This window comes from Pteropus medius, unplaced genomic scaffold (genome assembly GCF_902729225.1).
Source record: "Pteropus medius unplaced genomic scaffold, Ma_sr-lr_union100, whole genome shotgun sequence".
Lineage (NCBI taxonomy): Eukaryota > Metazoa > Chordata > Mammalia > Chiroptera > Pteropodidae > Pteropus > Pteropus medius.
This window is the reverse complement of record NW_024354501.1, coordinates 2,101,259-2,114,594: the sequence shown is the minus strand read 5'-3', so window position 1 is coordinate 2,114,594 and position 13,336 is coordinate 2,101,259. Positions and strand designations below refer to the sequence as shown.

Below are 13,336 nucleotides of genomic sequence, written 5' to 3'. Positions count from 1 at the left end.
CTCGTGGAACGTTCCTGGCGTTTTCCGCGTTTCTTTAATGTGTTTGTTTCTAATAGTCGAGTAAAATAATTAGCAAGGTGTGAGTAAACGCACAGGGAAAAGATTCGCCCCGCTCTTCCCAGAAGGGGAAGAGAGCAGAAGAGCAGTGTCGCTGCCACGACCCCAGGCTGGCGGGGTCGGATTTTGATCGCAGGGACGCACCGTCTGCAGTGCGGAATCGTGTGTGTGCGTGTGTCTACGTCGTTGGAGACGTACGTGTCCGCGCACCTTCCAGGAGACCCACGTGCTGTGCGAGGGGCGGGCGCCACGGTGCTTTGGCGCGTTCCGTCCGCCCCTCTCCCCAGGGTCCTGGCGGGTGACGTGCCAGCGCCCGTTCTCCGCAGCCTCCCCGCAAGGGTGTCGTCACAGCAAGGGTGTCGTCACGCTTTAATCCTGGCCCTTCTCCGTGTGGGTTTAACTTACGTTTCTCATTATGAGTTTTAACATCTCGTGTATCTTTTGTAAACTTTCATTTTTTGTTTTTATGCGGTAACCTGGGTTGTACTTCAGCAGCCGTCCGTACACACTGCAGCGCTCAGCTCACCACCAAAAGTCTGCTTTCCACCTGTCACCATACACTTGACCCCTGTTACCCGTTTCGTGCTGCCCCACCCCCTTCCCCCTGCTAACCACCAGTCTGCTCTCCATCCAGGAGTGAGTTTTCTCTTTGACTTTTTTTTTCTGTATTTCACATATGAGTGGAATCGTACAGAATTTGGCTTTCTCTGTCTGGCTCGTTTCATTTAATACCCTCAAGGTCCATGTTGTCACAAATGGCAAACTTTTATCTTCTTTATGGCTGGGCAGTATTCGTGTGTGTGTGCGTGCGTGTGTGTGTGTGTGTGTGTGTGTGTGTGTGTCAATAATAAATTATGGCGTGCATGTGTGCGTGCGTGCATGCACATCGCCTCTTCTTTATCCATTCATTTCTTGATGGTCACTTAGGTTGTTTTCACATCTTAACTATAGTGAATAATGCTGTAGCCGTGACAGGGGTGCATATGTCCTTATGACTTGATGTGTTTGTGTTTTTTGGGTAAATACCCAGAAGTGGAATGTGTGGATCACGTGGCAGTTCTGTTCTTAACTTTTCAAGGAATCTTCACCTGTCGTCTACAGTGGCTGCGCCAGGTCACAGTCCCGCCGACGGGCACAGGTTCCCCCTTTTCTCCACAGCTTGTCCTTTCTCGTCATTTTGATACTCGTCATTTTAACAGGTGCTGATGTCTCATTGTGGTTTTGATTTGTATTTTCCCAATAATAACGTTTAACATCTTTCTCTGTGCCCGTTGGCCAGTTGTATGTTTTCTTTGGGAAAAAAAAAAACGTTTAGTTAGATCCTCTGCCATTTTTCTAATAGGGTTGTTTTCCAATAGGGATTCCTTTGTCACGCAAAAGCTTTTGAGTTCGATGCAGTCCCATTTGTTTATGTTGTTTTGTTTCTGTCGCTGTTGGAATCACATCCACAGAAATAACGCTCAGAGCACCTCAGGGAGCTGGGCGCCTCTTTTCTTCCACGTGTTTCATGGCCTCGGGTCTCACACTGAAGCGTGTCGCCATTTGGGCGGTGTAAGGTAGCGTCCAGTCCCATCCGTTTTCTGTCTGTCTGTCGATCCGTCTTTTCCCAGCATCCCCTGTGAGACGGGCCTGTGTGGCTGGCGTCTTCACCGAGCACAGCGTCTCCGGGTTCGTCAGGTCCGCGGCAGGTGTCCGGCCTTCGTGTCTTTGTCGCGAGTGCGGTTTCATTGTAGTTCCTGGCCGTGCGTCCGTCCGCCGGTGGCCGTCGGGGCTGCCTGTCGCTTTCGGCTGCTGCGAACGATGCTGCCGCGAACGCGTTTGTGTCTGTGGCCGTGCGCTGCTGCTCTCCTTGGGAGCGTGGCTGCGCGCGGGCTCGCTGGCGTTTATTCCTTTAAGGGGAGTTTTTTCCTTCTCTGCCCCTCAGCAGGCTTTGGGGTGGGAGTGGCGGTCACGAGGTGTGCCAGCCCACACCGGCCTCGTGGGCCTCACCCAGGCAGCCTTTGCCTCGGCCCTGGGGCGAGGCCCGCTGTCCCGAGGCCACTCTCGGCTGGCTTCCTTCCTTCCCCCGCAGCGGGCGGTTGAGATTCCTTTGAGATTAGGTAATTTTGTAATAGCTCAGAAGTATCTTGAACTTTTTCTCTGTGGACTGTCCTTAGGCATTGTGGTAAAGTGTGCAGTTCGCTGAGAAGTGTATAGTTTAAGATCATTTTCTTTCATTACAAACGTATTTTAAAGTGTTTCAGATGACTAATGCATTCTTCCTAGCGTATGTGTGTTTATAAGACGTAGTGTGCTGCTAACGGGATTATAACATAGTTGAAGGAAGTTGAAATAACGTATTTGATTGTCGCAGCTATTGATATTATGTGAAGTGGCACCTATGTACCTTGCTAATTAAGTCTGTCACCCTATAAGTTAGTCACAGGTGTTCGCGATGGTCGCGGCGGGACCCTGCGGTCCCCTGGGGAACCCTCCTGGTGATCAAAAATAAACCCAGCAAATGAATTTTAAAATTCATCCTAGTTCCTGGGAAACATCCATGCAGCTGGCCGTTGCTGTTCTCTCATGGCCGGCACCCGGCTCTGAGGGGCGTGCCCGCGGCCGGGATGGGTCATCCCGGCGGTCAGTGGGGTCACACACAGTAGGAGATTGCAGCTTGGCATTTTAACTTTGTTAGTCAGTAGAGTAAGACGTAATGAGCAATTGTTTTTCTTAGCGGTGACGTCTTACCGTCCTCATCCTTCTAGGCTCCTGGATTTGGATTTGGAATCGCCATATCCGGTGGCAGAGATAACCCCCATTTCCAGAGCGGAGAAACGTCCATCGTGATCTCAGACGTCCTGAAGGGGGGGCCCGCCGAGGGCCAGCTGCAGTAAGTGCCGGTCTCCTGGGCGCCGCCCCTGCCCGAGGCCCCTGAGCGTCCATCTCTAAGTGGATGCATGCCTTTCCTTATCTCGGTCCTGGCCGGGAAGCAAGCATACCTGCCTTCAGTAGAAGGTCACTGTGAAAGTCATGGTAGTGAAAACGCTCTTTACTCCCTGTCGGGCAGACTAAAGAGAGGCAAAAGATGCGTTAGCGAAAAAGTGAGTGTAACCTGGAGCACTGAAAGGAAATCGGAAGGAGAGTGTTTTTGTTTTTTTTTAAAGGGACTTTTCCCAGCTGTAGGACAGTATGACTTGCGCCCTGTAGCTGTACCACCCACAGGTACTCGGTGTTGTGGAACCTGTTCAGTCCCTTGTGGAAACATTGTGCCGATGGTTCTAAAAAGTTCACAATCTGATGAGTTACTTGGGAAATGTGCTTGCGGGAGATGGGAAAGTAAATCGTTTGCTGTTATTTAATCACCGACCTGAAGACTGTAAATAGATGCGTTAGCCCATCCATGACCAGACTGCTTTTGCAAAGTACCCGTTTTGAAAACGTCTCATAAACTGACCCGCGTGCTTTTCTCTAACGTGTCATTTTGGCGACTTCTTCAGGGAGAATGACCGAGTCGCGATGGTGAACGGGGTGTCGATGGATGACGTCGAGCACGCTTTCGCCGTCCAGCAGCTCCGGAGAAGCGGGAAGACTGCGAAAATCGTGAGTGTCTCTCGCCGTTAACCTGGCAGAGGAGCCGGTTCTCGGTTCTCCCGCCGACCCACGGCTGCGGCTTCCGCGCGTCCTTCCCCTTCAGGAAGCCGAGCCCTGGAACAGCAGTTGTCAAGTCAGTCGTCTGCGGGAGTGTTTTTCCTCGGGCTGCTGGTGTGTGCATTTGCTCGAAGTTCGGGCACGGCCCCCTCTCAGCTGCAGGGGGACGGGCCGGGCTCTGGGGCACGCCGCCCTCGGCGTGCAGTCTGTCCGAAGTGTGGAGTCCTGCTCCGTTACGCGGCTCGTCGAACGCGCAGGTCGCATCGTTCCTTTGAACGCACCCATCATCGGCCGCGTCCCCTGCTGCAGCGACAGCGTGAGGGGAGAGACCGTGGGAAGCTTTCCTTCGTAGAGTCGCTCAGGGCGCATTCGATGGTGCTCCTCGGACAGAGGCGGAATCTCCCATTTTGTGTTTCTCTGATAAATTGTTTTTAAGTCAGAGAAAGGAGTTCACTTAACTCCTGCTCACCGGCCTCCAACCACGGTTAGTTGAGGTGCACGCGGCCCAGATGCGTGTAAAGTAAACGTCCTGTTTAGAGTCACACCCACGTGCGGCACAGCGGCCGCTCGCCCGTCCTGCCGCATCGGGAGGGACGAGGCCTCGGCTCCCGGCGCAGGGCGGTGGGGGCCGGGCACCTCGCAGTCGTCCTGCCTCTTCCGTCGCTGGCCTTTCTCCTCGGCAGCGGGTCCTCAGAAGCCAGGAGAACGGAGAGGGCCACGAGGGGGGCGGGGGACCTGGAGGGGGTGCCCCTGAGACGGGCCCCTGCGGGCACTCGGCCTGCTCAGCCAGCGCGGCACAGCGGGTGCGACGTGTCTTCTCGTCCCGCGGTGCACCCAGAGCTCCGTCACGGCGCTCCGGGGGGCAGCCGTCCTCCACCGCCCTGCGCCTTCACAGCTCCCCGGTAGTCGTCGTCCAGCCGTCTCGTTATTGTTAAGTTGCGGTTCGTGTGCAGACCGGCCAGTGCGTGGTAGAGCCTCCACACGGTTCTCGTCACGTGAGATCGCGGCGTTTACAGCAGCAGATGGCTGATTGGGACGGTTGCCGGCGTCTGTCAGCCGTGTGGGCTCTGGCTCGCTCGCCTCGGCCGCGGACCCTGCACGTCACCGTCTGGTGGGGGGCTGCGCGTTCCCAGGGAATGCCTAGGGAGGCGGGCCGCGCTGCGCCCGAGCTCGTGCGCCTGACCCGGACCTCCACTCTGGCGTCGAGCCGCTTGTTTCCACGCAGAGTGCTCCCCACATGGGCAGCATTGGGAACTCACGGTCCTGCCCCATGGGCCTCCCGTAGAAGCGAGTCAGTGGTGCTGGGTGCAAACCTGGGGTGCCTTTGGGAGGGGTGCATCTGCTGGCCATACTATGCTGCCTGGCCGAGGGGGCTCAGCCCTTGGGCCGGTGGTTTGCTCCGGAGGGGGCGCTGCCGGGAGCCGGGCGCAAGGGGGGAACTGTACTTCGTCTCCACTTTTGGGGAGACTGGATTGTGTCATTAATTTGTTAGTTTTTCATTACCAGACGAGGTTTGGATTGAAAGCCCAGGGTCGTAGAACGTGGCCTTTCATCGTAAGATGTCTTTCGTGACTTCCCTGGCCGTGACCAGAACCGCAGGCCCTTAGGTGCGGGTTCTGTCTCTTTGCGGTTCTGGAGGACCGGCCCCCCCTCCCCGCCCCGGAGACCTCGTCTGTCCTCTTCCCTGCGCCCTCCGCTTTGTGCTGGTGGCTCGTGCTTATCCCCCGCCCCCCATGAGCGAGCTCTGTGGGCGTTAGGCTCAGCTAACGCACGGCAGGGACCCTCTCCTCCAGGGGCTGAATCTGGGTGGGGCCGCTGGGCGCCCTGTCACAGCCGTGAGCCAGTCCGTCGTCCGAGGCGGAGAGTGGGTAGTCGGCACGGTCGAGTCCCGAGCCGGCCCTCTGGGGAGGGGTGGGAGGCGAAAGCACTAACAGAGCTCGCGCCTCCCGCAGCACGCGGAGATGCGGGGGGCCGGGACCGGCACTGCCGCGGGACCTGCTCAGGGCCTCGGCCGTGGGGCGGGGGCCGTGCGTGCTGTCCAGTGCTGCCGCTCGCTCCCCCTCATCCTCCACGTCGGCCTCTCCCAGGGGCCTCTCCAGTCTCTCGGGAGTGGTGAAAGCCGCGGCCCTGAGTGTGGAGCGGCCCCTGAGCAAGCTCGGCCACAGGGTGGGGACGAGAGCGTAGCCGGACTGAGGGGCGGAGGGGGGGGGATTAACGGGTCGCTTAGTAGGCAGAGCGCAGGCTGGAGGTTGACATGGAGACAGCCACGTCGTGGTGCCTTGGGCTGGTCCCTGACGAAGGAAGGCCTTGGAGGTGGGCAGCGAGAAGAGAGCGGTCATCCCGGGGCCTCGCTCAGCTTGGCGTTCGGGACCAGGCGGGAGGAAGAGCCAGTGAGCGAGACGCAGACACGCGAAGGGTACAGGCGGGGGATGTGGCGCTGACCGCCGTGCGTCAGGCCGAGCGATCGGGACCGCGGACAGGCAGGTGTGTCGAATGCCTGTGTTAGCGCGGTGCGCAGAGAGGTGACAACATGTGGGAGAAAGGCCCGCCAGGCAGACAGAAGAATGCCGTCCGGCGAAGTGAATTGCGGAGGACCCGGTCAGCGGCGTGTGCAAACGCAGCCTGAGGGCGAGGATGAGACGGGACGGGCATTTGTCGCGGCAGATGTTTGAGGGTCAAGCGGAGTCATTTAAAACATCGCAACGTGCCGCGTCCTGCAGACTTGGGAGGAAGGCGTGGGGTGCTCTGGGAACGGAGGATGGAGGCGTCGGGAGTCGGGGGCCCTTGGAAGTTTCAGTAGGTGCCGGGGTCAGAGTGCAGGCGAGGAGAGGGAGGCGCCCTGGAAGACCTGGCGCCTCCGACGAGACCCCGTGTGCACTCGTGCGGGGCGGCCAAGCGCAGACCGGGCACAGAGGCCGCTTCATCAGAGGCCGCGCGTGCGGACCGGAACCGCAGGAAGGGAAGGAAGGACGGGTCAGCAACCACCAGTTCCCAGCGCCAGCGGGCGAGGTAGCCGGGGGAGGGCGTTTCCGCCTGGATGGGAAGCTACGCGCGGGCGGGAGAAACCAAACCGGAAGCTGCCGCGTGGGGGGGGCGCCGACGGGGCGACCGGCCAGTCTGGGGGCGGGGGGCCCTGGGGGCCGGGTGCTGATGCGCCGTCGCGTTGGGCTCGTGCGCCTGCTCGGGTTTTGTGGAAACCACAGCACGGTTCCGATGGTAGAGTACCCCAGTTTTTATACACACACCGACACTTGCCGGTTTTTCTTTAAACGCGTGATCGTCACACCTAAAAGACCTTCACGAGTTAAAGTAAGGAGTTTATGGGGCCTGCTGCCCCGGAGTTGGTTCTTAACCAGATCTGTTGATCCGGAGAGCAGAAGACACAGGAGGAGGAGTCTTTAAACTTGGGATCGTGTCACGTCTCCCTGGCTCGTGATTTTCCTTTCTCCTGATGAAAACCAAAGGCACCTGTATGAAAATCAGTCAGCTTATTTTTTAATGTTTTTCGTTCGTAGACCATCCGGAGGAAGAAGAAAGTGCAGATACCAGTGAGCCGTCCGGACCCGGAGCCAGCGTCTGAGAACGAGGAGGACAGTTACGACGAGGACGTCCACGAGCCCCGCGGGGGCCGCGCCGGTGTGGCCCAGCGCAGGGGCGAGAAGAGCTGGGCGAGGGACAGAAGCGCCAGCAGAGACAGGAGTCTGTCCCCGCGGTCGGACCGGCGGTCCGTGGCCTCCAGCCAGCCTGCCAAGCCCACCAAAGTCACACTGGTGAAATCCCGGAAAAACGAAGGTACTGTCCACCGCCCGTCCGTCGTCGTCATTTCAGTGAGAAGCAGCCTGGCCGCCTCGTCACGTGTTCGCTTTTGTTGCCTTTTGCCGTCTTCCTTGTCGTGTCCCGTTGCTGTGTGTCACATCCGGTTACGACAGCCTTCAGAAACCATCTCTCGAATTGTTTTTCTCGAATCGTTTGTTGTAGCAGACGGTACTTCAGATAAATGGTGCGGTGGTTGGGTTTCGGAACTCTCGTTGTGGTTAGAGCAGCCAAATACTAATTACGCCAGCGAGTGGCGTCACAGCCTCCCCGGGTCGAAACGCCGTGTTTCATTCCACTGTCACAGCGGCAGAGGCCCCTCTGCAATGCTCCGTGTCACATTCCTTCACCCCTCAGTCCCTTCCGTCCCAGCCACCCCCACGCCCGACCTCAGCAGGCCTGCCGGGCCTCTCCTCCATGTCTTCTGCCACGTTCGCTTTTGACCGTCTGTCTCTAGCACCTCCCCAGCGCACGCGCACACAGCACACACACACGTGCACACGCACACACACATGCAGCACACGCACAGCACGCACACGCACCTCACCCCTCAGGTTTTCAGATCCCCACTTGGGTATTTCTGAGGCGAGGTCTCAACTGTCGTGTTTCCTCCTCAGGGAAGGCCTCTTCGACCCCAGCTGGGCACACAGTCCTCCCCTGCCCCTTTCCGACCTCTTCGTCACGCTGGGCATCGCCGTGGTCACGCCTGCTGGCCTCCTGCCTGGGAGTTGCTGGCGCGCAGGCGCCGCGCGCTCCCGAGCGTGCCGGATACCAGGCTGGGAAGGGGCGGCTCAGGGAGGGTTCGTGTCGTTGTCGGTCCTTTGTGCTTTCTCATCCCAAACGGACACCGTGTCCTCGGACGCGGCAGCCGTCTCTGGAGCGCGGGCCTGGCCCGGTCCCCGGAAAGGCGTCCCCGCTGCTCTTGCACACCGCTGCCGTCCCCGCCCGGAGCGCGCCGCATGTCGCCTGAGCCCATGCGACTGCGGGGCCTTTGGGAGCTGCCGCCGGCTCCGCGCGACTCTGTTAAACAGCTTCGCTTCCTTCCTGGTGTTCGCATTTGTGTTTTGTTTAAACGCAGCAGCACGCAAACTCCTTTCGCTCCCCCCACGCCCCAGGGCCAGCCGCCTCGCTGCGGACACTGTGCCGCCATCGTCACAGTTTAGAGACGCTGCAGCTTCCCGGGCCCGGCATGGTCCGCGGGCCCCCGGCAGCGCCGGCCCTGGCCGCCCCTCGCCGCCCCAGCCTCAGTCTCTGGTGGCTGTCGGAAGGGAGGGACCCGCAGGGCTCGAGGCCTGTGCTCCAGCCAGCACGGGGCAGCTGCGTTCTGCCCCGAGGAGGGGCGGGACGAGGCGCGTCTGCCCCGGGCCCAGGACAGCAGACGGCAGCCTCCCAAGTGCCTCCCCAGGGCCCGGCGCGTTAGCTTCTGGAATAGCGTTGCTCACGTGTTCTAAGAAGTGACATGTCAGGCCGCATGGTCTCCTCCCCAGGGTCCCTCCTTCAGGAAGGTGGGGACCCACGGGTCGCTCCTCCTCCTGGGCCGCACCCCTGTCATGTGACCAAGAGCCGTTTCTTCTTGTGGCTGTGCTCACTCACCTTTCACGCGACGACAGTCTTATGCTTTTGGACACCCGCGTCCCAGGATTGCACACTGAGGACGTGTCACCGTGTCGTTTCAGAGTACGGCCTTCGACTGGCCAGCCACATATTCGTAAAGGAAATTTCACAAGACAGCTTGGCGGCAAGAGACGGGAACATTCAGGAAGGCGACGTCGTGCTGAAGGTACGGTCGCGTCCTTCCCCTCAGACAAGCCGAGGTGGACAGCAGGTTCTGGTCGTGTCGCTCCTCTCACGTTTGAAGTGGTTTTGCCAAAAAGCATTAAAAACCTGTGTTTGCGGGACTGGATCGGCGGCCGCTGTTCATTCTCACATGTCAGTGCTCATGCTGTCCTTCAGGCATAGAGCCCCCGAGAGAACGGATCGCTGTGAATGTGTCACTCACTGGTAGGATAGGCGCCTTCTTACACTACAGGCGGTTTAGATAACTGCTCTGGACAGCATTGAAGTGTTTGTTTCGTTGGCTCGCTTCTGAGTGATGGAATGTGGCAGGCTTTGGGGAGGGGCTGGGGATGCTAATTTGGGTTTCTGACTAGCAGCTGTGTAGTAGAGATTTTATTTCAGGCAGGAGGAGGACTCTGATAATTCAAGAAAGCGTGAAGGGGGGTGTTCTGGTTCTTGCAGTAAGGTGGGAAGCAGTTTAGATATTCTTGTTCACGTCAGACACGAGTTAATTAACGTTTACATTTGTGTCATTTGCTTTCAACTTATAGTTTCTTTTCTGTTGCAGATAAATGGGACCGTGACAGAAAACATGTCGCTGACGGATGCAAAGACGTTGATAGAAAGGTCGAAAGGCAAGTTGAAAATGGTGGTGCAGAGAGATGAGCGGGCCACGCTGCTCAACGTCCCGGACCTGTCCGACAGCATCCACTCCGCCAACGCCTCGGAGAGGGACGGTGCGTGCGCCCCCGGCCGCCCCGCCCGGCGGCCTTCGCGGAGTTCCGGGGAGGTGCAGCGGGTGCAGGTGTGCCCTGCTGGCGTGAGACAGGGCCCTGCGGGCCAGACACCTCGAGCTAAGGGGGCCACAGATACTCAGGCGTGTGTGCACAAGTCGACTTTATATTTTTTTCAGTTTTGTCGAGAACGAATTGACACCTCTCTCTGTATAAATCGAGGGTGTACAGTATGCCCGTTCCATTTACGTACATTGTGAAACAGTCTCGACCGTAGTTATGTAGTCATCGTCTCGTGCAGGTAGATACAGTAGCAGGAAAAGGAAAAGAAGTTTCTCCCTGTGCGTGGCGTCTCAGGGCCTTCGCTCTTAGCCACCCCCGCGTCCTGCGCAGCAGCGTCCCTGCGGCCCTGAGCTGCACGCACGCCATGTGCCGCGCCTCCTGGCGAGAGCTGGGCCTTCTGGCCGCCCTCCTCCAGCTCTGCCTCCTCCAGCTCTGCCTCCTCCAGCTCTGCCTCCTCCAGCTCTCCTCTCCTCCTCCAGCTCTGCCTCCCCACCCAGCTCTCCTCCGCTCTCCCTCCCTCCAGCTCTCCTCCCACCTCCCCCCCCCACCCCCCACCTTCTGCAACTGCCAAGTCAGGCCTTTTTTCCTACGAGTTTGGAGCAGTTTTGTGATTTGTGTTTGTAAGAAAGCACGTGCACGTGACATCACACGGTGCTTGTCTTTCCCGGTCTGACTGACGTCGCTTAGAGTGACGCCTGCGAGGGCCAGCGCTGCCGTCGCTACGTGTGTTTTCTCTGAACGGCGCAGCACTGTCAGAGGCCGATGGGGTTGGTGCCGCGCGAGAAATTACGTTCCGTAGCTCACGCGCGTCGTCATTGGGGTTCCTGATAGTTGACTGTCCTCGTCCCATGGGAAACTAAACAGCACCTTTTACTTAACAGACATTTCAGAAATTCAGTCACTGGCATCAGATCATTCTGGTCGCTCACACGACAGGCCTCCCCGCCACAGCCGGTCCAGGTCCCCTGACCGGCGATCGGAGCCCTCGGACCATTCCAGACACTCCCCGCAGCAGCCCAGCAACGGCAGGTAATCACCTCTGTTGTTTACAACAAAACAGCTACCTGTGTGCACTAGTTAGGGTATTGTTTACAAGTGAAACTAGAAGATAAGTTTCCTCTCGATTACTTAAGGATAGGTCTGCTTTTCTTTATCTGTTTAGGTATTTCTTATCTAGAAAGACAGAGGTCGGACTTCCTTAAAGGGCAAGCAGGAAATGTTCCCGCATGCCAGCCGGAGCCGTCTCCTGTCACGGCTCCGCTCCGTCTTTGTAGCAGGGGAGTAACCGCAGACAGCATGTATATATAGCTGAGCGGGCGCAGCCGTGTCCCCAGAACACGTCATAAAGGCGGCTGGGCCACCGCCCCAGTTCGCTGAGCCCGCGTTGGAAGACGCGAGCGCGCTCGCCACCCTCTGCTCGGGAAGCTCCACTGTCCCGGAAGCCTTTTACCAGACAGACTAACCGGACTTTGTTCCCCTTTTAAAACACGCTGGCGTTGGTGCCGAAGGGTTTGGCATGCTAGCAGGATGTCACTCACCTGAGTTTATGCTGTCTTTGCGGGTCACGTGTACGTTTGAGAATCTGAAGAAAATTACGATCCTTATCTCCCTAAAAATGCACCTGTACCCATGCCTGCAGCATCTTACGTACATTTTCTGGACTTCCCAGGGCTTGCCGGCCGGCGGGTGACCTGTGGTGTGCAGCCTACATGGGGCTCTTCCGGAGGCACTTGAAAATTCAGGTCCGGAGCCCGACAGTTTAGGATTAGAGACGGCGATTCGGGGCTTACCTGCGTGGAGGTGTTGTGTTAGCTCAGGCTGTGGAAGGCACTAAACTTGCTAAGAAACAAGCTGGAGCAAAGGCCCAGAACCGGACCCTGGGGAGCACATTCCTGGAGGAGGGCGGGGGACGAGGGAGGAGCTCGTGGAGAAAGCGGGGGCGGGCCCAGCCAGGAGCAGCCTTGCCACAGCAATCCACTTGTCCTGCACTGCCCGTGTAGATGTTCGTGAAGCTGTTTTCTCTAAATTTCAAATTTTAGATTTATAGATTACATCAATCCTGATCTTTAAGGTCGTCATGGTTTTTTTTTTTTACAGGAGGTATTATAGTACCTCACATGCAAAACTGGCTTATCTCATAACTGATAATTAAACTTAACTGCTGCAGGGTAATATAGTAATTCAGAAAATCTCCCTGACGCAGCACCATCCTTATCTGGAAAAGGGTTGCTGCCAGGACACATGCGGGGGAGGCGACCCGCACCCTTGGTGAGTCACGCGAGCAGCCGCCAACGCAGCACGCTTCTCCCACCTGGTGTCAAGCAATTTGGTCATGATTTTCCTTTTTTAAAAAAAGGAAAGAACTATTCACAAGATGTGTTTGTTTGTTTTTATTGTAAGAAAATTCTAAGTCTTAAGAAGTTCTTTTTCTTAGATTTTCTAAACACTTCGCATCTGTAATTTTATCTTTAAAGTTGAAGAGGTTTTTAAAAAACTGTTAACAGAAACAGGTTAGCATTTTCGTCGTATACTGGGATGTTTTGCATCTCTTGGGAGCCTCAGTTATGGGAGTTTGAGAAAACAGAAGTCGGGCGCTGTCCTCGGTTCATCTGAACTGGAGCCGGGAAACGCTTCTCTGCTTTTTGCGCTTCCAAGTTCCTGGTGTCGTTGTCCTCGGTGCCCAGCCAGGTTTGGGAACTTCCGGTTAGAAGATGTAGCACGTACTCGGGAAGAGACTGCAGAAGACCGGAAGTCTTCAGATTCTCCCCAGATTTTCATACTGAGAATTTGACTCCTGAAAATTCAGTAACCTGCTTATAGGCAAGAGGTAAAAAAAAATACCAGTTGCTTAAAGGTTTCATTTCTCCTCTAAAGTTAATGTTAAAATCTGAATGGCTGGATTTGAATTTAGAGGGCGCCCTGCATTTTGAGAAACAAATTGGATCTTTTATAACAGTAAAATTCTAGCATTAAGAAACACCACGGGATTTTCATATATTTTTTTATTTTTGGTATTTAATTTTGTACGAATGAGTTTGTCTGATAAGCGTTATTTAAATAAAGTTTTTAAAAGAAGCGATACAAAAACTCTATCTCTGAGAAAAATTCCAGTGTAGTGTGTAAAGAGGTCTGGCTTGCTGAGACATAGCGCCACCTTGTTGTCTTCCTAGATTTCTGTATGTTTTTGTGCCTTTTTAGGATATGCAGTTATCTGCTGAAAATATCGTCTTCATTTGAGGCAACAGAATATAGTGCTTTCTTCA

The 13,336-nt window shown here is 56.4% G+C and overlaps 1 protein-coding gene across 8 annotated transcripts in view; it reads left to right on the top strand.

Annotated features, from left to right (window-relative positions):
- The window catches only part of TJP1 (tight junction protein 1), a 180,770-nt gene that overhangs the window by 132,172 nt on the left and 35,262 nt on the right, over positions 1-13,336 (top strand). For all 8 annotated transcript variants that reach the window (XM_039853424.1, XM_039853425.1, XM_039853422.1 and 5 more), the window contains 6 exons: positions 2,805-2,929; positions 3,537-3,639; positions 7,203-7,479; positions 9,177-9,280; positions 9,845-10,013; positions 10,955-11,102. In XM_039853424.1, coding sequence (XP_039709358.1) covers positions 2,805-2,929; positions 3,537-3,639; positions 7,203-7,479; positions 9,177-9,280; positions 9,845-10,013; positions 10,955-11,102 — 926 coding nt within the window. The remainder of the gene's footprint in view (positions 1-2,804; positions 2,930-3,536; positions 3,640-7,202; positions 7,480-9,176; positions 9,281-9,844; positions 10,014-10,954; positions 11,103-13,336) is intronic.